General features: G+C 41.6%; 1 protein-coding gene across 33 annotated transcripts in view; it reads right to left on the reverse strand.

The window, feature by feature from the left end:
• BRCA1 (BRCA1 DNA repair associated) overlaps positions 1-21,061 on the reverse strand; it is a 65,406-nt gene that overhangs the window by 10,099 nt on the left and 34,246 nt on the right. For 19 of the 33 annotated variants that reach the window (XM_082706180.1, XM_082706191.1, XM_082706208.1 and 16 more), the window contains 7 exons: positions 18,470-18,641; positions 11,490-11,616; positions 9,317-9,507; positions 7,931-8,241; positions 5,579-5,666; positions 2,284-2,361; positions 1,806-1,846 (listed from right to left, as the gene is read on the reverse strand). In XM_082706180.1, coding sequence (XP_082562306.1) covers positions 1,806-1,846; positions 2,284-2,361; positions 5,579-5,666; positions 7,931-8,241; positions 9,317-9,507; positions 11,490-11,616; positions 18,470-18,641 — 1,008 coding nt within the window. The remainder of the gene's footprint in view (positions 1-1,805; positions 1,847-2,283; positions 2,362-5,578; positions 5,667-7,930; positions 8,242-9,316; positions 9,508-11,489; positions 11,617-18,469; positions 18,642-21,061) is intronic. The other 14 variants (XM_082706178.1, XM_082706209.1, XM_082706184.1 and 11 more) reach the window with 1 other exon arrangement.

Genomic DNA, 21,061 nt, shown 5'->3' on the forward strand with positions numbered 1-21,061 from the left:
CCCAATAAATAAAATCTTAAAATAAATAAATCCCCAAATTCACACTTCTGAAACAGAGCTCTTGCCTCCTGTTCTGCCCTCTCTCAGGATGCTCTTCCTGCTCTGTGTCTTCCTTATCTGATTTACTATTACTAACATCCACTCTATTGTTCAGGTCAAAAACCCAAGCCTTGGGGCACGTGGGTGGCTCAGTGGGTTAAAGTCTCTGCCTTCGGCTCAGGTCATGATCCCAGGTTCCTGGGATGGAGCCCCGCATCAGGCTCTCTGCTCAGCGGGGAGCCTGCTTCCCTTCCTCTCTCTCTGCCTGCCTCTCTGCCTACTTGTGATCTCTGTCCGTCAAATAAATAAATAAAATTTAAAAAGAAATTTTTTTTAAACCCAAGCCTCAGCCCCTCAATGCCTCCTTTTACCTCATCTTCCAAACGTAAGCCTTTAGCAGGTTCTCTCTCCAAACATAACTCAATCTCTTCTTACCAACTCTATGCCACCATTACCCTACAAATAAAATTCAAATTCCTTACCATGACTTCCACCAAATCCTGCCTCATCTAACCCTTGTCCGTGACCTTCTTCAACCCTTGGTCCAACCTCTGCTCCCTACATATGATTCCCCAATTACTACTTTCCAGCTACACTATTTTTCTTTCATAAACCAAACTCATTCCTAGCTCAAGACATTTATGCTCGCTGTTCTTCTGCCTGTTAACATTTGTTCCCTACATTTTTCCAGGCCAAATCTCGGTCTTTAAGGTCTCAGCTCAAGCTTTTCAGAAAGGCTTCCCTGGTGTCCCTAGTTAGTCAACCTCTATCCCCAGTCAGGTGCTAGTCTGTTATATATATTTCTCCAAGTTAAGTATGTATGTATGTATTTATTTATTTTTAATTATCTCACTACTATCACTTTTTTTTAAAGTTTTTATTTCACAGTATTTATTGGTTTTGTTAGTTTGTTTTGTTGGCTTTTTCTAAGTAGGCTCTACGCCCATTGTGGAGCTCAACATAGGGCTTGAACTCACAACCCCGAGATCAAGACCTGAGCTGAGAGTCAGGACACTTAACTAAGTAAGCCACCTGGGTGCTCCTATTTATTGGTATTTTAAATGCATCTTTATTTATTGTACATCTTGCCTCAATAGAACATGAGTCCCAGCAGAGCAGGGACCCATCAGTCTTGCGACTGTATTCCCACTGCCCAGGCCACAGTAGGCTCCCAATCCTATTAGGTCACAGAATCAAAGTTAAAACCAACAAAAATGTCATTTGATTAATAATGAATATGCCAAATAGCGCATAGTAGTTTAAAAGTGCTTTTGCTACTTTTATTTTGCCTGATCTGTCACCAGCAGCTCTTAGATGGCTCTGTTCTAAAATTATTCCTCCTCCTACACTCCGTCTTATTTACCTCACTGTTCTCAAAATCATAAAAGTAGGCATCTGAGTTTTAAGCAGATACATTTGCATATTAATACGAAGGGCTTTTCTTCAAAGACAGTGGACAACCAGTTTTCTACAAAGGTCTATGCATGTGCGATCGGGTTGGCCTGTTTCATAGGCTTATGAATCTTCTCTTTCTGCTTTATAAATTCCTTTTCCTTTCTCTGAGCAAAGGACTGTTTCTACTGAAACTTGAACAGATGAGCAAAAGCACAGAATTTCCTGGGTTGCTCCGTGCAATTCTGATGATCCACATCACTGGGCAAAGTCTTTGGAAAGTAGTACAAACAAGGCAGCAGAGAAGTATTCAGTGATTTTGTGACTCGATGGCACCAAGTCTTTCTGATTCACTTGTAACATCAAGTACCTACCTCATCTAGCATCTTCCTTTCTTTAATTGACTGGGTCACCCCTAAAGAGATGACAGAAAAGACAGGTCACATGAGGGCAGAACAAGGAGTAGAGGTCCTCTCTCTGTAAAGCCATGACTCCCTAATAGATTTTATTCTGGAAACACTGTGGTGGCTTAATTTAAACATTATAAAAGTGCCTGCTGCACATGGATTTCTGCCTTGTATTAAATAAATCCTTAGTTATAGGCAAACTTTGCTAGGAGTAGATTAGGTCCTATTAGTTAGGAAAAGAAATCCATTTCCCCCAACATCACCAGCTTATCCGAACAAAGAGATATGCATTCAAGATAAAGCTAGTTTAAGTGTTACCATTAAAGACCTTTTGGTAATTCAGATTCAGCATCAGCAAAAACCCTAGGTGTTAAAAAAATGTTAGGTGTAAAAATGCAATTCTGAGGTGTTAAGGGGAGGAGGGGAGACATTATATTGTACTTACAGAAATAGCTAACTACCCATTTTCCTCCTGCAATACCCAGAAAATATTTCAGTGTCCGTTCGCACACAAACTCAGCATCTGCAGGATGAAAAACATCCAAAAGATTAGAAGTTGAAAACAAAAATCAGGAAGTTCTGCTGTAAGAAGCTAAAATGCCCCCAGGTCCTATGCCACTTAAGATCAATCCAGATTGATGATTCCAGAAGCCCTGGTGATAGACTCAGAGGCTGGAAGCATCCCTAATTATAACCAGCAGGTGTGCATCTTTGGAAGTCTAGAAGAGGCTGATACGAGGTTAAGACCACAGGAGACATCTGCTCTATCTTCTAGGTGCTCAAGATGTCGGTCACTGTGTTCAAGAAATTCCCCGTTTCAGGAGTACTGATACATGTGGATGGGAAGGTCTATTTCACTGGATGGCAAAATGTGAGAGGATACGAATATGTGAAATCCTGAATCTGACATGTCCATGTAAGTGAAAAAGTTTCACCCACCGTAAAGTCTACCTGGGAAGTCCTAACTGCTTAGTCCCCAATTCCCCTGAAAGGGCCAGGAAAACAGACTTATTTTCACAGCTCTTCCCCTTTCTATAGATCTCAGAAAGCAGTAGCTGAAGAATCCGTCTGTTTGTTCTGTGGTGTTTTGAAGGCCCCCTCTGAAGAACTAAACAAAATGGAGGAATATTTAGTTTTATTTTATTTTATTAATTTTTTTTTTTAGAATTTATTTATTTGACAGAGAGTGAGAGAAGGAGAGAGAGCACAAGTGGGGGGAGCAGCAGAGGGAGAGGGGGAAGCAGGCTCCCTGGGAGCCCGATGCGGGACTCGATCCCAGGATCCGGAGATCATGACCTGAGCTGAAGGCAGAGGCTTAACCCACTGAGCCACCCAGGTGCCCCAGAACATTTAGTTTTAAACAGGAGAAATGGATTTAACTAAATCCTAAACACAGTAGGCCATCTGCCAGTGGAAGCAATAGCCATTTTCTCTCCCAGAATTCTTCACAAATAAAAAAAATTTTTTTCTTTCTTCAATTTTTAAAGCTTTTAAATGTTGTAAAAGTTGATCCAGTAATAGGCTTTAAACTCAGAATTCTGTTTTAGTTCATTTTTAGTTTAAAAGTAGCAAATGTATCGCCTTTGTTTAAAGACCGAACTACTGTAGATTTAATTTGCCTTTTAAAGTTTTTTTTTTTAAGATTTTATTTATTTATTTGACAGAGATCACAAGTAGGCAGAGAGCCTGCTGAAGGGCTCCATCTCAGGACCCTGAGATTATGACCTGAGCCGAAGGCAGAGGCTTCTTAACCCACTGAGCCACCCAGGCACTCCTGATTTGCCTTTTAAAGTTTTCACCTTTTAGCAGCTTTGATCTAAAACTATAGCTTAAGATATATTAATCATAAATGACATTCATCTCTAAAATAGTAATTAGTTCAAAGTACCTTGTCCTGGCACCTGACTCCTGGGAGCATTATCCTCTGACCCAGTGGGACAGTGTTTGCACCTTAGAAATCCCAAGATCTCAGAGGTTCTAAAGCACTGTGTCCCTGCCAAGGAGTCTGTACCCCTATGCTCAAGCACCATCAGCTATAAGACAGAAAAATCCTGGAGAGGGCCACCATATTTCTGGAGAGTCCATTTTGTTCAAAAGGGTTTAAGAGTTGAACTATAATCTGCAACTTCCGTGTGCTACATGCACTGTTCTTTGCTTTCTGGGGCCCAACAAGTGAGTCTACCTCCTCTTCCAGAATGCAGCTCTCTGAATAGTGGGGAGACAGCTAGCTTGTTGCCTTTGGTCTTTCCATTCTTTTTTTTTTTTTTTTAAAGATTTTATTTATTTATTTGACAGAGATCACAAGCAGGCAGAGGCAGGCAGAGAGAGAGGGAGAAGCAGGCTCTCTGTCGAGCAGAGAGCCCAGTGTGGAGCTCCATCCCAGGACCCCAAGATCATGACCCGAGCCAAAGGCAGAGGATTTAACCCACTGAGCCACCCAGGCGCCCCTGGTATTTCCATTCTTTCCTCTCTTCTTCAAATGACACTGCTTTGAATTCCTTTCCCCCCATCCTCATTCTCTACCTCTACCTCTGCAGAAACACTCTAGTTGGTCAGTGACCAGCTTAAAAAGAAAGCCAAAGGAGAGCACGTTACCTTCCAGGCAGTCGCTCCTGCAGAGGATGCTCTGTGGGGGGAGGGGAGGGTCAGCATCTACATTTCTCTTGCTCTGGACGCTAGGCTTGTGTACATAAGGCCCAATTCCAAATGTGCTTTTTCAGCGGCCTTGAAATGTTTACTTAGATTTAGCTAAAAGCCTCTGAGGTCTCTGTTATCACACAAGCCATAATTAAGATAGAAAAAGAGGAAGGTGTAGGAGAAATGAATTTTCCCCGTCTCTTTTTCCTGGTTCATATGCTAGGCTACCTCAGAGCTGACAGGATACTTGCTTCCCAGAAAAACTGTCAACATGCTCAGTCCACATGCATGAATGGAGCTAGGACACAGAGTGGACATGGAGCTAGTGTTTGCAACTGCCCGTTTTTGTTTATTTTTTAAGATTTTATTTATTTATCGACAGAGAGAAAGCAAGAGAGAGAACACAAGTAGAGAGAGTGGAAGAGGGAGAAGCAGGCTCCCTGCTCAGGAGTCTGATGTGGTACTTGATCCCAGGACGCTGGGATCATGACCTGAGCCAAAGTCAGACACTTAACCGACTGAGCCACCCAGGCGGCCGCCCACAACTGCCCAGATTAAGAGTGGGAACTCACTTCATTCCCCTCTTTGCCCCATGCGTTCCTCCAGGACTTGGGATCTGCCTTATCAGACAGCCCCTCACACAGTGCCGTCTAGGCAGGGTGGATGAGAAGTGGTTCACCATTCCTGACTCACTACTCTCCAGATCTTACCCCAAACAAAGGGGGGTCAGGACATAGCAAAACTATTATTTTTCTTTTCTTTCTTTCTTTCTTTTTTTTTTTTTAAGGATTTTATTTATTTATTTGACAGACAGATCACAAGTAGGCAGAGAGGCAGGCAGAGAGAGAGGGAGGGGGAAGCAGGCTCCCCACTGAGCAGAGAGCCCGATGCAGGGCTTGATCCCAGGACCCCGGGATCATGACCTGAGCTGAAGGGAGAGGCTTTAACCCACTGAGCCACCCAGGTGCCCCTTATTTTTCTTTCATAAATAACTGATCAACTGTTGGAAGACTGTCATCCATCCTTTGCCTGACAGATTCTCCCATTTCTTCATGTAGTTTTATGCAACAGACATAACATGCTCTGTGAGGCTCGTGGTATACCTGTTTTCATGATGACATGAGTAGTCTCTTCGGAAATTTGATTAGTTAAAGTGATGTGGTGTTTTCTGGCAAACTTGTGCACAAGCATCTAAAATCAAATCAAATATTACGTTATAATCAATTACCTCTAGTACATAGCTTAGAATGCTAGTTACCCTAGCTTTGACTCTCCATTTCCCTCATAAAACGTACATCCCTTTTATTCAAACATGCCTGACGTCCCAAAATAAATAGTAATTTAATAAAAAATTATGTAGAATTCATTGGAAAAAATTCTAAAGTAGTTTGCACTCACAGACACAGAATTACAACCCAGAATTCAAAAATAATAATTTTTCCCTTTAATAGCCCATATCATCTGATTCCCTAAGCCAGTTCCTTTGCAGAGTGATACTCTACTATAAGTTAGGTTTATCTGCCTACACTTTATAAGCCAAGAGGTGACCAGCCTGTTCAAAGTTATGCCACAGGTACGTGGCTGAAAATAAGGTTCAACCCTCTAAGAGTTATAAAACATTCAAGATGCTTCTAAAGGTCAGTGCAAAAGCTATCAATTTCCCCTTAAGAATAAGGATTGGAAGAGACTCAGATGCATCGGAAAAGAAAGCTACAGCCTTCTAGCTATTATCTATCAATCAAATAAAAATCAATAAGCAGTAAAAGGGATTAACCAGATCCATTACAGACACAGTTGACATAATCAGTAGCTACTGTTTGGTAAACAACTTCTCTTCCTAAGGGCCATCTTGTACTAGTCACAGCCACCCCTGCCAATATTTCTGGGCTGCGCAAAACTGCATCGGAGAGCAGTCATCTTTCTTTTAAGCTGCTTGCTCCCTACTGCCACAGGGCACTGCAAAAGGGAGGCTAGAGAAGCTAATGACATCCTCCCCCTTTTGCCGCTGCCCTTCTGCCAGGATCATTAGCAATTCTGAACTGATTAATTGCTGAAATCCCAGCCTTGAAACAGTGTTCAGTTAGAACAGCAATTGCTGAAAAGATCATCTTAATGTGGGCTTCGGAATTAATCATGTGTACTACAGTCAGCAGCTTTCATAATAAATTTACCACACTTCAGCAAGTCTGAATGGAGCCGAAAAGTTTTCTTCTTGGCTTGCCTAAAGACAACACGTACCCAAGTCGCTTACAGTCTAATCTGCAGCTCCGCGGAGTCCTCCGTGGCAAGGAAAGATTAGATCATTTTAGCCTCTTTGAAAAGCTGGACTCACAAAACAAAGGGGAATGCTCATTTTCAATGAATAAATGGGAATTCTAGAGGTATAGGTAAATGATCAAGAGCAGTATAAGCAGACGAAGGTATGAATTTTCAGAACAAATAGCTGATCTGGCCACATGGCTGTGAGATGGGAATTTTAGCATTATTGATGAGAATTTATTCACTGTATCTACTACAGCAGACATAGTAGATACAGTGGGATTAGTAGTAGGATACATTTGGCCCCTGAGCTGCTACCTATAGAGAGGCGAGAAATAGTTCTAGGAAGGTTGTATTAAGAAAGGGTTAAAGGAAGCCTAGGAAGGATATATTAAGAAAAATACTTAAGAATGACTGGGTCATCTCTCAGTGTGCAATAAATGGCACCCACTATTTCATCCATCTGATACGCTGGTGTGCTATTCTATGATATTAAAGAAATATTCATTCAACTACTTTATTATGAAAGGATACCAATGGTGATTAATTACCAGGGAGATTAATTTCCTAAGATGTCTGAAATCTACACTTAGCCCAAGCAGAAACAAAATTTCAGTGGTCTTAATATTTTAATGGATATTTTTCTACAATGTGAAACAATTCCTATTTCTGGTACCAGGGGCCCAAGGACATGTCAAATCCTAATAGGGAAGGGGTGCTGTAGGGCAGAAATGATAGAGCGAGCTATGGAATAACTGTGTTACAAGCTGGGATAAAGACAAACACTGGAGAAATGCCACTATCTGGCCATTTGCTTGGAAGCACTTTGGATTTAGTTAATTATGGTTGTAAATTCACTCAGATGTAAACCAAGGTGTTTCCTCTGGGGATTAAAACTATACTTACTTGGTTTTTTAGATTAAAAAAAAAAATTAAAAAGCTCTATGTTATACTCAAAATTATACCCTTTCTGCTAATATTTAATAACTATTTTCTTAAGTAAATATATACAAAATAGTCTATGCTACAGCTTTACCTAGGCCCCAATTTTCAGAAATTAGCAATGGAAATTAGATTACATAGAATCGTTCTTCGTTCCTAGATTTCTTATACGTTATTCATTGCTAGTACGTATTGAAAACTATTTGCAATATGTTAAGACGTCTCAGGTGTTAGGGAGATACATATACACTCACACATTCTTTTGGGGTTAAGCCTGATGCCACCATAGATATTCTTCTGTTGACTCTTTTTATTGAAGATATAACTTCTGGCTTCTCCCTGCCCACACTATCTTCCCTCTTATTGTACCCAGCAGTATTAGCAATATGGACAGCAGCTGTACTCTTGGCTGATTCTTCAACTTGAAATTGGGGTAATTTCAATGCAGAGGTTGCAGCTGGCATGCGGCTAACATGAGCTGGCTCTGGGGCTCTGTCTGTAGAGGCGTCAGACTCAGGGTCATCAGAGAAGAGGCTGATTCCAGACTCGAGGTAAGGGGTTCCCTCTGAAAAGCATGGGGAAGAAGTTAAATCAACATGATGATGAATCTTCAATTACAAGTAGTATTCATCATGATTCTATATTTTAAACTTTTTTTTTTAAAGATTTTATTTATTCATTTGACAGACACAGATCACAAGTAGGCAGAGAGGCAGACAGAGAGAGAGGAGGAAGTGGGCTCCCTGCCAAGGAGAGAGGCGGACGTGAGGCTCGATCCCAGGACCCTGAGATCATGACCTGAGCCGAAGGCAGAGGATTAACCCACTGAGCCACCCAAGTGCCCCTAGAAGAACATTTCTGAAATGCTTCAGAAAACGTCACTCCACCAGGAAGTAAGCATAGCTAAAGAAAACGTGAGATTCCTAAAATGACCTTAATGAACACAGCCAAATACAACATTTAGGTGCCAAAGAGCACCTTTTATGATAATGTGTTTTTGAGGACTAATTTAAAACTTTCTTTACTGATTAAAATTTTGATTTATAAGCCATAAAACACACCACTCATTTAAAGTGATTTATAAGGCATAAAATACATAGTCATTTATATTCATTAATTCATATAATAAGAGCTTACTTTGGAGATCGGACTCATTTTTCAATAAAGGACAGGCTGAAAACTTCTAGGGCCCTAGAATTCTTTATTTTTTTACTTTATTATTATTATTTTTAAGTAATCTCTATGTCTATTGTGGGGCTCAAACTCACGATCCCAAGATCAAGAGTCGCCAACCCCAAAATCAAGAGTTGCTTCTTTTACTGACTAAGCCAGGCAGGCGGCCCTAGGGCCCTAGAATTCTTACTTAACCATTGAAATAAAATATTCAGAGCACATGACTCTCCCATCCTCAAAACTGTTGGAGGTAAACCAATAAAGAAAGACTAAGAACTGCAATAATTTTCATGTAAATTTGGATTAATATTCAAGTTATTTTTCTAAAATGGGTTTAAGTATAAGAGAAGCATTCACTATAGACTAGACATGCTAGACATCTTAAAAGCTGATTAACCAAAATATCTTTAGGTCAGATTCAAAGTAAAACAGATGTGTTTTCTCTATTACAACAGATGAAGTATTACCCAGATCTGGTCTTGGCAAATAAGGCTGCTCCATGAAATCTCGCGCCTCTGACCTACTCGCTTGTTGCTCCTCTACACTGACAACCTTAATGAGCTCCTTTTGTGAAGGGCAGTCCGTGTCCTGAAGACTCCTTGGGCAGCTGTGCACATACCACCTCGTATCTAACAACCGGGACTGAGAGGAGGAAGACCTAGAAGAAGGATGAAGGGAGAAACACACCACGACAGTTTGTGAAAGGACTCATCACCCTTCCCGGGCAGTGGACGCACAAGTGGAACATCTCACTGTCAGGGACATGGGGAATGACTAGCGAAAAAGAACCCGAGTGACTGCCCAGAATCCTGGATTCATGAAGCCTGCCAGTACGTCAGGGCTGACATATAACAGCTCTGCTTAGGGTCTGGGCTGACGCAGGCCATCTCTCAGCTGTTTAAAAGCGTGTCAGCAAATTTCACCAAATTCTCCACTGCCGCTCACTCAATCAAATTCTATGTGCTACTCCACTTGAGTCCAAATGGATGTATTAGAATCAGATCTCTCATGAAAATAGAAAGCTGATTAATTTTGACATTTATACACTCATTCTTTTTACCCAATTTTAGCAGAATTCATAGGATCATGCCTACCTCCTATCTTTTTGACGTCCAAAGCCATTCTCAAAACAAAAGCCAGCTATAAAATACTGTCAGAAGAGCACATGTACCGAGTGATTCCATCCTCCACTCTTTCAGGTGTTTAGGGCTTTGCAGAATAAGATACTTAGCAACAGATTTAAAGGATACTTAACAGATTTGAGGAATTCATCCTCAAATGCATTATTTATAGTTTCCTTTAAATAGTAAACAATGGACTTTAATAAATAATAAAATTATTATAATATGTAATCTACCATAATGGATTATAAGATATTATAACATAATTTAATAATTGAAATACATTAAATAATTGTCTATTAAACAATTATTGGGTGTTTACTACAAGTCAGGCAATAAAAGTAGGCTCTGTGCATTAAAGATGAGCAAAACCCGAACCACAGCTCTCAGGTAGTCTACTAGAGAGAGGACGTTCAATCCAAGTGTAGGTTTTTTTCCTTTACATATATACATATATGTGTTTATATATATATCTGAAATATATATTTTATGTAGGCTCTACACCCAGCATGGAGCCATTGTGGAGCTTGAACTCACAACCCTGAGATCAAGATCTGGGCTGAGATCAGGAATTGGACCCTTCACTGTCTAAGCCTCCCAGGTGCTCTAATGTGTAGGTTCTTTAATAGAAGTCTCTGTAGGGTACACTGGGGAGGAGGAGGAGGTATAGGAATATTTAGCGTAAATATTAAATGGATGGTTAGCACAACAGATTAAAACATGGCAATGAGGTCATTCCCTCTAAACATGGGTTTATGGAGGCCAGATCTCTGTACTCTGTCACAGCCACAATGTCAGTCTCCAGGCTCAAAAATATACCCTCAGTTCACGAGGCTTAAAAGACAGTGTGATTAGATTATCAACAACTTGTCAAGTATTTTCGGGAAGATAAATAAAAAAATAAAAGTATATGTATACGCAATAGGAACTCAATACATACAAATTCCTTTTCCTTCCTAGAGTGGTGAGACGCTGGACTCTAATGGCTCTGAGGTTCTGTCCTGAACTATCAAATAGAAAGAACAGTCCCAACTTATCCTTTTACCCTCATAGTATTGTAAAGATCCAACGAGGAAGCGGATAAAGTACTTTTGAAAACATGAAGTGCTGCACAGTCTTACAATAATGAATTGCATAGACATCCCTGAGAGATATTCTGAATTTTCCCGGGGTAAATCAATAGCTAAACTTTTTCTAGAGAGGCCAAAATTTCAATCAGGGCCAGGGCTGCCTGTCTGCCTCAGCTGCCAGGCTTTATTTAGGTTTCAGTTCTATATTTTATTCTGCCCTTCGAAAGGGACAGATCTACTGTGCATTTCTCACCTCGTACCTCAGGCCTTGCATAGTTTCAGAAAACCCGCAGAATTAAACAAAAGAAGTGTCCTAGAGCAATGAGAGGTTAGAAACAGCTCTTTACAAAAAACCAAAAAAAGGACAGTGAAAAAAATTTAATAATAAGAGTTCGATATAAGTAAAGATGTTACTTAGATTCTACAACAAGACATTTATTTCTTCTTACCTTCTTGTTCCTGGTTCTTTATTTTTACCGGTGGAACTATCCAGAGATACCTGATATTTGTCCGCAGAAAGGCTTTCGGGATTCTGGCTTTTAGGATAGTCGCTACTTTTCTCTGAAGTTAATACTGCTTTAAATGGAATGAGAAAACAAAGAAATCTACTTTACTGCTTTGTCCTGATGGTGGTAATTCAGGTGAGGATATTGATTTTTTTCAAAAGCAGCAACCTGTGACAATCAAATTGGTTTTTAAACAAGTATATCAGGCAGAATTTTGTAAACAGAAGTGATGCAGCACCCGATGAAAATAAATGACTCAAAAATTGTAGGGACAGTGAAAGGGAACACTTGAGGACAGAGTAAATGGAGATACCTGGCTGAGACGAGGCTGGGAAAAACATACATTTTTTTGGGCCCAGAATGATAAGGAAACAAGAATAGGAAATGAATTTTTATCTCTGCAGCAAAATAAATTATTCTGAAATCCCTCCCCTTAGATAACAGGGAAGAGAAGTTCCGGAAAGCACCAAGCACATTCCCTACTGCCTCCACATCAAAGACTGGAGAGGATGGGGGCGTGGGCTGTTTGCACGTGTGGGCAAATAAGAGGGGAGCAGTTGGAGGAGAAAGACAAAACAGGTGACATTTTGCTTCCCATTTTCAATGACGAAGAAAAAAACAAACCAAAAAACCCACACACACATAAACCAAGGAGCTGACTGATAAGGAACCTTGAAGTAATCTATGGAACTGCTGAGGAAATGGCACAGGAAAAGGAAAACACAGACAACAGACCCAAGGCAAAGTTCTGGCACGGTAGTGCGTCCTTTTTATTTATTAATTCCTCCAAATGTATTATTGTACCACTGTTTTCTAGGAAATGCCTTTGAGGCAGAAATCTTTTAAAAAGCAAAAACAAACACTTAAAATTACAAATGTCTTCTACCCATTAAAAAGTCACTGATGACTGTAATTTATTTTGAGCTTTTATTAGAGAAGTTCAAAGGCATAAAACAAAGGCAGAAAAATTTAAGCAAAAGGCTATATTAATTAAACTGTTTTTTAAGTCACTAGGTAGCCTGGTGGGGGGGCAATAATCACTGATCTCCTGAGTTACTCCTCCAATGTATTATTTCTAGTTTCCTTTATGTCTCTTTTCGAGATCTGTGCGTTAGAAACACAGGAACTCCCAACTGCTGAAAGCAAGCAGTCTTACAGTGAACCAGCAGGATGTTCTTTCAACTGAGTATCATTTACCCCCCCAAACAGGGTAATAACTGATAAAAGATAATGCATAGTTTCTAAGGAATCACACCAAACAGAAGCAACCACTGGAAAGGGTTTAAAAAAAAAAGTGAGGGGCACCTGGGTGGCTCAGTGTCTGCCTTCAGCTCAGGTCATGATCCCGGAGTCCTGGGATCAAGCCCTATGTAGGGCTCCCTGCTCAGTGGGGAGTCTGCTTCTCCCTCTCCCTCTCCTCCTGCTCATGGTTTCACTCTCTCTCTAATAAATAAATCAAATCTTTAAAAAAATCAAAGGAAAAAAGAGTGAAAAGGTGTGGGGCAGGGAGGAGCCTTAGATACAAACACAGATATTAAAGTCATTCCATTGTCTAAATATTTGACATATGAGTTGCTCTTTTCTTCTCTTTTTAAAGATTTTATTTATTATTTGAGAGAGAGAGACAGATAGTGCTCGAGAACGGGGGTGGGGGGAGGCAGGGGAGAGGGAGGGAGAAAATCCTAAGCAGACTGAGCTGAGCCCAAAACCCCATGGGGCTCAATCCCAGGACCCCAAGACCATGACCTGAACTGAAACCAAGCATCAGACACTTAACTGATTCAACCACTCAGGTGCCCTGCTCTTTTCAAAATAATAAGGCTCAAACGACAAAGAAATTAAACTCACCTGAGTTGCATTCCATACCTGAAGAGTATACAAGAAATACTGGGCAAAAGTTTTCTGCTTTTTGGGTACCTGGGTGGCTCAGTGTATTAAGCCTCTGCCTTAGGCTCAGGTCATGATCTCAGGGTCCTGGGATCAAGACCTGCATCAGGCTCTCTGCTCAGCGGGGAGCCTGCTTCTCCCTCTCTCTCTCTGCCTGCCTGTCTACTGATCTCTCTCTGTCAAAAAAAAAAAAAAAAAAAAAAAGTTTTCTGCTTTTCTTCTTCCTTAATCCTTATTTCATAAAGCAGGACCCAGAGCCCAAGTCCTGGAATGATCCCTCTTAAATCACCCACCACCTTTAAAAGATTTTATTTATTTGAGAGAGAAAGAGTGTGAGAGAGAAATCACAAGCAAGGGGAGAGGCAGACTTCCCGTTGAGCAGGGAGCCCGACGTGGGACTTGATCCCATGACCCAAGACTTGATCATGACCCGAGTCAAAGGCAGACACTTAACCGACTGAGCCACCCAGGTACCCCTCTTCTGGGGGTCTTAACCTGTTATATTCTTCATGGGTAGGGAATATGGCCTAGACCAAACATTTAATAAACTTACTGCCTATTATGCACTAAGAATTATGAAAAGTATGGGGGGATTAAAGGAAAAAAATCACAGAAGAAGGAACGTTATTAAGAAAGGATAAACTACAAAATACAGAACCTACAATGAAATTCAGGTTTAAGAAATGATAAACTACAAAGTATAGGACCTACATCCTTCAAAAAATAAAATCTTTAAAAAAAAAATGGATCTTAAACATCCATAATCCTGCCATCGAGATTTAAAAAAAAATATATATATATATGCATGTATATATAAATAAAATATGTATACAGGATCTTAAGCCACGTATATAGAGACAAATAGATAGGATTTTAAAAATAAAAACCAGTGAAATCCAAATAAGTCTAGAGTTTCATTTGTTACTAGTAATGTACCAGTGTTGGTTTCTTGGGTGTGACAAAAGCACCATGGTGATGTAGGGTGATATTTGGAAACCAAAACTAGGTAAGTGGTAGAATTCCTGCAGGAACTCTCTGTACTATCATTGCTGCTTTTCTATAAATCTAAAATAAAGTTGGTTTGAATTGAGCTAAAATTCAAGCAAACTTGTTACTTCTTTTTTTTAAAGATTTTATTTATTTGTCAAAGAGAGAGAGAGCACACAAGCAGGGGGAGCAGCAGACAGAGGGAGAAGCAGACTCTCCACTGAGCAGGGAGCCTGATGTGGGATCGAGTCCCACATCAGGCTCCCTGCTCAGTGGAGAGTCTGCTTCTCCCTCTGTCTGCTGCTCCCCCTGCTTGTGTGCTCTCTCTCTCTTTGACAAATAAATAAAATCTTTAAAAAAAAGAAGTAACAAGTTTGCTTGAATTTTAGCTCAATTCAAACCAACTTAAGAAAGGAAAAGTTGCGGGGGCGCCTGGGTGGCTCAGTGGGTTAAGAAAGGAAAAGTTGCAAAACTTGAGTTGATATTAGGTTGACACACTGTTTCAGAAATAAAGCCCCCAAATTTCAGAATCCATACCCCAAAATTTCCTTTCGGTAAGCGTGGGGTGGGTTTTTGAATAATGTGAATTAAAGTATTTACTGAGTAGCTACTGTGTTCTCAGAGTTCTCTGCCCTCATGGAATCTACATTCTAGTGGAATGTGAGGAAGAACTCCAAACAGTGAGCAAAACAAGTTGTGTATTATTAAAAGTTTGCAAGGCTTATGAAAAGAACAACAGTGGGGAGTAGAGCTGGAGAAGTCAGACAGGTCAAAGTTGCAATAGAAAATATGGTGGTTCATGGTAGATCTTATTGAGAAGCAGGCTTTGAGCAATTTGCACAACATATTTCAGTTATGCCAACGTACAAGGTCATGGAGGACATTCTCTGTGGAGTTGGGAGAAAGGACTTTTTTCTTTTTCTTCTCTTTTAAAATTTTATTTATTTATTTATTTTTCTAAAGATTTTATTTATTTATTTGACAGACAGAGATCAGAGGTAGGCAGAGAGGCAGGCGGGTGGGTGGGGGAGCAGGCTCCCCGCTGAGCAGAGAGCCTGATGCAGGGCTCCATCCCACGACCCTGAGCTCATGACCTGATCTGAAAGCAGAGGCTTAACCCACTGAGCCACCCAGGTGCCCCTCCTTTTTTTCTTTTAAACTAGGAAATTTTCATAAGCTTCTCCTTTCTCCTCTCAACATTTACCCACCTACCTCAGAAGTCTGAGGAAACTATAATTTCATGGAAAAGAAGGCTGTGTATAAGTTTACTATAAAGGATAGAGTAAAAGCTCCTGACAAAAGTGTTATACAGAGGGGTGCCTGGATGGCTCGGTTAAGCCTCTGCCTTCGGCTCAGGTCATGATCTCAGCATCCTGGGATTGAGCCCCACATCGGGCTCTCTGCTCAGGAGGGAGCCTGCTTCCCCCTCCCCTCTCTCTCTGCCTGCCTCTCTGACTACTTGTGATCTCTGTCAAATAAATAAAATCTTTAAAAAAAAATGTTATACAGAGATCCAGGAGAAATTTTCAAAAGTTTCCAGAAGACCAAAGTAAAGCATAATGTATAAATATATAGCATTTATGAAATTTTAAAATGAAAGAAAGCTACACGGGGGACCTGGGTGGCTCAGTGGGTTAAAGCCTCTGCCTTCGGCTCAAGTCATGATCCCAGGGTCCGGCGGCTCCCCCTCTCTCCCCGCCTGCCTCTCTGCCTACTTGAGATCTCTTGTCTGTGAAATAAATAAATAAAACCTTTAATAAATAAATAAATAGAAAGAAAGCCACAAGAAACACGTTGTCTGCAGATCTTTAGGAAAAAATGAATGTGTACACACTACACTCCAAAGCAGAGACAGTAGATTTACACACATATTCAAAGCCAGACAGTAACATTTTCTATGCTATGCATTAACATGGGAAGTCTCGTCTGTTTTTAGACTGAAGAGGGTGAAAGCACCCCAAAGAGAGCTGTGCCGGGGACGAGACTTTGGGCTTCATTATCTGGGAGAGGAACTAAATGAAGGTACGGTTACAAAGAAAGCATTTAAGGAAATACATTTGAATCACTGCCATAGCAACAGAGTCCCGAGCTCCTCATGCATGAGCTACTGTTTCTCCCTGAACACAAAAATACTGCAAAGCACATTCTGGGACCAGGGCCACACTCTTCTGGAGAATTAAGACTTGAGTTCCTAGAAAGACGAAAAGGCAGGGCCTAAGGCCCCCAGTAGGGGAAGGGAGCAACGAAGAAGGAACCTTCACAGGAAGTTAGCAGGGTGGCTATCACGAAGACAGTAGTGAAGAACATTGGGGGGGGGGGGGTGGCTCACCGCACTTACAGGTCCCTAAGCAGCAGCCCCCTACCTCCCTCTCCCTGCCCTCCACCCCTGTGTCAAGCACCTGTGCCTGAGCATTTCCTCTCACCTATGTTTTGCGGATCTGTCCCTATTTACAAGCTGCCTGATGTGCTATTCTCACACCACCACAAGGCACTGTCCAGTTAAAGACTCAACCTTACCTTTCAGCTCATTTTCCTTCATTTATGCCATGTTATTCCTCAGGTCTGTGTTCACTTTTTTAAAAGATATTATTTATTTATTTGACAGAGAGAGACACAGCAAGAAAGGGAACACCAGCAGGGGGAGCGGGAGAAGGAGAAGCAGATTCCCCACTGAGCAAGGAACCCAATGGAGGGACCCAATCCCAGAACCTTGGGATCATGACCTGAGCTGAAGGCAGATGCTTAACAACTGAGCCACCCAGGCTCCCTCATTGCTCACTTCTTATAGGAAGTCAGCTCTGATCAATTCCAAGCTGCCTGGTTACTCCAAACGCCTTCTCAGAGGTCCACCTGGTCTTGCTGATGACCACGATGCTGTGATACAGTGCCAGGCTCTTCCGCAGAACTGGACTTTTTGTGGATCATGGTGCAATTCCTGACACCTAGGACAGCTCTCTCTCTGAGCGCCTCAGTCGGTTAAGTGTCCGCCTTCGGCTTAGGTCATGATCCTAGGGTCCTGGGATCAATCCCCACATTGGGCTCCTTGTTCGGTGGGGAGCCTGCTTCTCTCTCTGCCTCCCCCATTGTTCGTTCTCTCCCTCAAGTGAATAAATAAAATCTTTAAAAGGGGGGGGGGTGTTAAATAAATAAATAAATAAATAGGGCTTTGGGACCTGACACCACTGTTAAAAGGACTAAGTCTGAGACGCCTGGGTAGCTCAGTTGGTTGAGCAGCTGCCTTCAGCTCAGGTCATGATCCCAGCATTCTGGGATCGAGTCCCACATCGGGCTCCTTGGTTGAGCAGCTGCCTTCAGCTCAGGTCATGATCCCAGCATTCTGGGATCGAGTCCCACATCGGGCTCCTTGCTTGGCAGGGAGCCTGCTTCTCCCTCTGCCTCTGCCTGCCTCTCTGTCTGCCTGTGCTCACTCTCACTCCTCTCTCTCTAATAAATAAAAAAAATCTTTAAAAAAAAAAAAAGGACTAAGTCTAAGTGTTGTTTTTTCCAAGCTTCCTAGAATAAAGGGTTGCCTAGTTCCAGTCTCTGCCATCACACTCACTTTCCTATGGGCTTCCCATAGCATCTCCTCACTGTGTGTACCCAGACGACGACACTTCATGACTGTCTTGGTTACTCTGTAAGGTAAACAGTTGTGAGCAGGGGCCAAAGGCAAGGCTCTAAATAAAATTACCCATGGAGTGACTCAGCAAACCTCTGCTGAGCAAAGAACATAAAATGTTGGAGTTAGTCTCACATGTTTTTTTTCCCCCTAAGATTTTATTTATTTATTTGAGAGAATGAGAGAGTGTGAGCATGAGCAGGGGGAGAAGCAGAGGGAGAGGGACAAGGAGACTCTGTGCTGAGCACGGAGCCAGATGTGGGGCTTGATGCCAGGACCCTGAGATTATGACCTGAGCCAAAGTCAGGAGTCAGATGTTTGACCAACTGAGCCACCCAGGTGCCCACGGCCCACATTTTATAGCAGGATAAAGGCTTAGGGAGGAGAAGAATTCTGCTTAACATACCAGAGTTTGGCCAATATAACAAACCTTTTTCTGATGTGTTTTGCTCTGGATCGAGCAGGTCCTCCGGGGCACAAGAACCTGCCACAGGGGAAGGGGAACTTCGAGAAGGCTGGCTCCCGTGCTGCTCTAACACAGCTTCCAGTTCGGCCATTTCCTGCTGTAGCTTTATCAGGTTATCTTGCATGGTATCCCTCTGCTGTAAACACAAGAAATGACACCAGGAAAGTCACACTCTTTTAGCGACTTGCCAGAGAGCAAAAGTATGTCACACCAATTAATTTTAGCATGGAAATGGAAACCACCTAGTATGGAATCATAAGTTCTGGCTGAACACCTTTTAATCCAACCACACTCCTGCAATTAATGCCCATGAAATTATTTCAGAATGATGTTTGAGTTAGAGTTGAAAAAAACTCCTCAAACTCTCCCCAACAGAGTTGGCTTTATTGCGATGTTTTTTCAAAGCTGGTTATTTTCTTTTAAAGATAGGAAGCAAAAGAAAACAATGAAGGTACTCAAACACGATATTTAAAATCAGCATGACTCTGTTAATATTTTACACAAGCTGTGTTTCACAGATTTGGTACCATAGGACTCTTATGGGATTTGGATTAGTCCATACACATAATGTCTGATTTCTGGCTGGTGAGGATTCTTCCTTTTCTGCCATTCTTGGACCATTTAGTCTCTAAAAGAGAGAGGGCAAAGAGCTAACCCATTGATTTATCTATTTGTTCCTTCAAAAATTATTTGCTGACCATCTATTATATGGGAGGCATGCTGGGTATTAGAGCCCTCACAGTGTTGCTGTTCTCAGAGGGTACCTAGAGATCATCAGCTGGAGGGAAGGATCTAGCAGAAAGAGCCCTGGGAAATCCTGTAAGGATAGCTACGGTTTTCAATTCAAGATAATGGGCACTTCTTGCTTACAGGGCTTCTGATGTTTGTTTCTTCATTTCAAGAAGAAATCTACTAAGTCTTAGGTTTTGTTCTGTTTTTTAATATGTCACTTATTTATTTGACAGAGAGAGAGATCACAAGCAGGCAGAGGGACAGGCAGAGAGAGAGAGGGAAGCAGGCTCCCCGCGGAGCAGAGAGCCCGATGTGGGGCTTAATCCCAGGACCCTGAGATCATGACCTGAGCCAGAGGCAGAAGCTTAACCCACTGAGCCTCCCAGGCGCTCCTAAGTCTTAGGTTTTTTAATAAACAAAGTACTTGGTAAGTAAGGAGCTTTCCAAACCACACATTTCCTCATCACGGTTAGAAGGAATATCCATGGCTGCTGGCGAACCCCAGGGAAACGGACTGTTTCACCCTTCGTTGCTTCTGATCCTTGCAAATGACTTTGCCCTCTACTAAAAACAAGCCATCTACTTTCTCCCGCGACACCGAGTTCACAGCTTGCAGGTTTTATGGCCAGAAAATGTATTCCCAGCGTCACAAGGTTTCTGCTGCTGCCCTGAGACCGCCCTGCAGCCAACGTGTGCAGCAGGGCCACTGCCACCACGTGGTGCTTGTAGGTAGTTCCGTCGCTGATCACACCCTGGCCTTGGGGCTGCCTCTGTAAATCTGGCAGGAAACCGAGGACACAGCTATCTGACAAGCTTCAGAAGCCCTATTAGTCACTTCTGGCATGACCATCACATCTAACTAACCTCCGTGTGGCCATTAAATAGGTTAGAAAAATCAGGAAAAATAGTAACCAGAGAACTGTAATTAGAGAACATTCCTTTGGGTTTTCCCAAAGGAATTACTTTATAACCTAAATTCCCCTGTAGGTAATTGCCCAGATACATTCGGGAGACCAAAATCAAATTGCTTACAGAGGCTTTTCTTCTCTTCTTCTTCTTCTTCTTCTTTTTTTTTTTTTTTTTTAATTCTAATTCTTAAGTGTTTCTGGAATTAGCCCTATTCTTCTTTTCTATTCCCAACATGCTACTCTGATCTCTTTTAATACAGCTGCATTACTGTGGAAGCTCTTTAAAAGCCATGTTTATCATGTCTCTTTCTTCCATAAAGACCTTAGTAGTATACCACTGCTCAGATAAGTTAATATTTCTGAACACTATATCATTATTACTCATTCCTGCCCTCAGGATAGAGTCCAAATTCCTAAGCATAGCATTCAAAAGGGCTTACACACCCTGATCTTTTATTTTTCCCTCAATTATCCCTATGTCCTGTTTTCCAGTCACATGGGACAACTCTGCTTTCTGGACATTTCATGCCTCTGTCTTTGCCTTGCTTGCTGCCTCCTTCCCTTTCTATCTGGAAAAATTCTTCTCCTTCAAGGTCCAGCTCAAATGGCTCCTTCAGAAATCCCCCCCATCTACATCTATTATCAGGAACAGACGATCCCCCACTACCTCATTTATACTGCTAATGCATTAGCATATGGAAGTGGAATACTGACTCCTTTTGAGGGGAGGAATCCTTCCTTAATCATTTTTGTAGTCCCAATGCCTAGCAGGTAGTTAAGCACTTGGTAAATGTTTAATGCAGAAATGAATGAATGAATATAACCAGTCAGTCTTTGATAAAAAATAGATACTAATGGTACCAAATTAGGATTTCTCTATCTCCTATATACTTCTCCTTAGTTTGATTAAACAGAT

Source organism: Mustela nivalis (genome assembly GCF_964662115.1).
Source record: "Mustela nivalis genome assembly, chromosome: 17".
Taxonomy (NCBI): Eukaryota; Metazoa; Chordata; class Mammalia; order Carnivora; family Mustelidae; genus Mustela; species Mustela nivalis.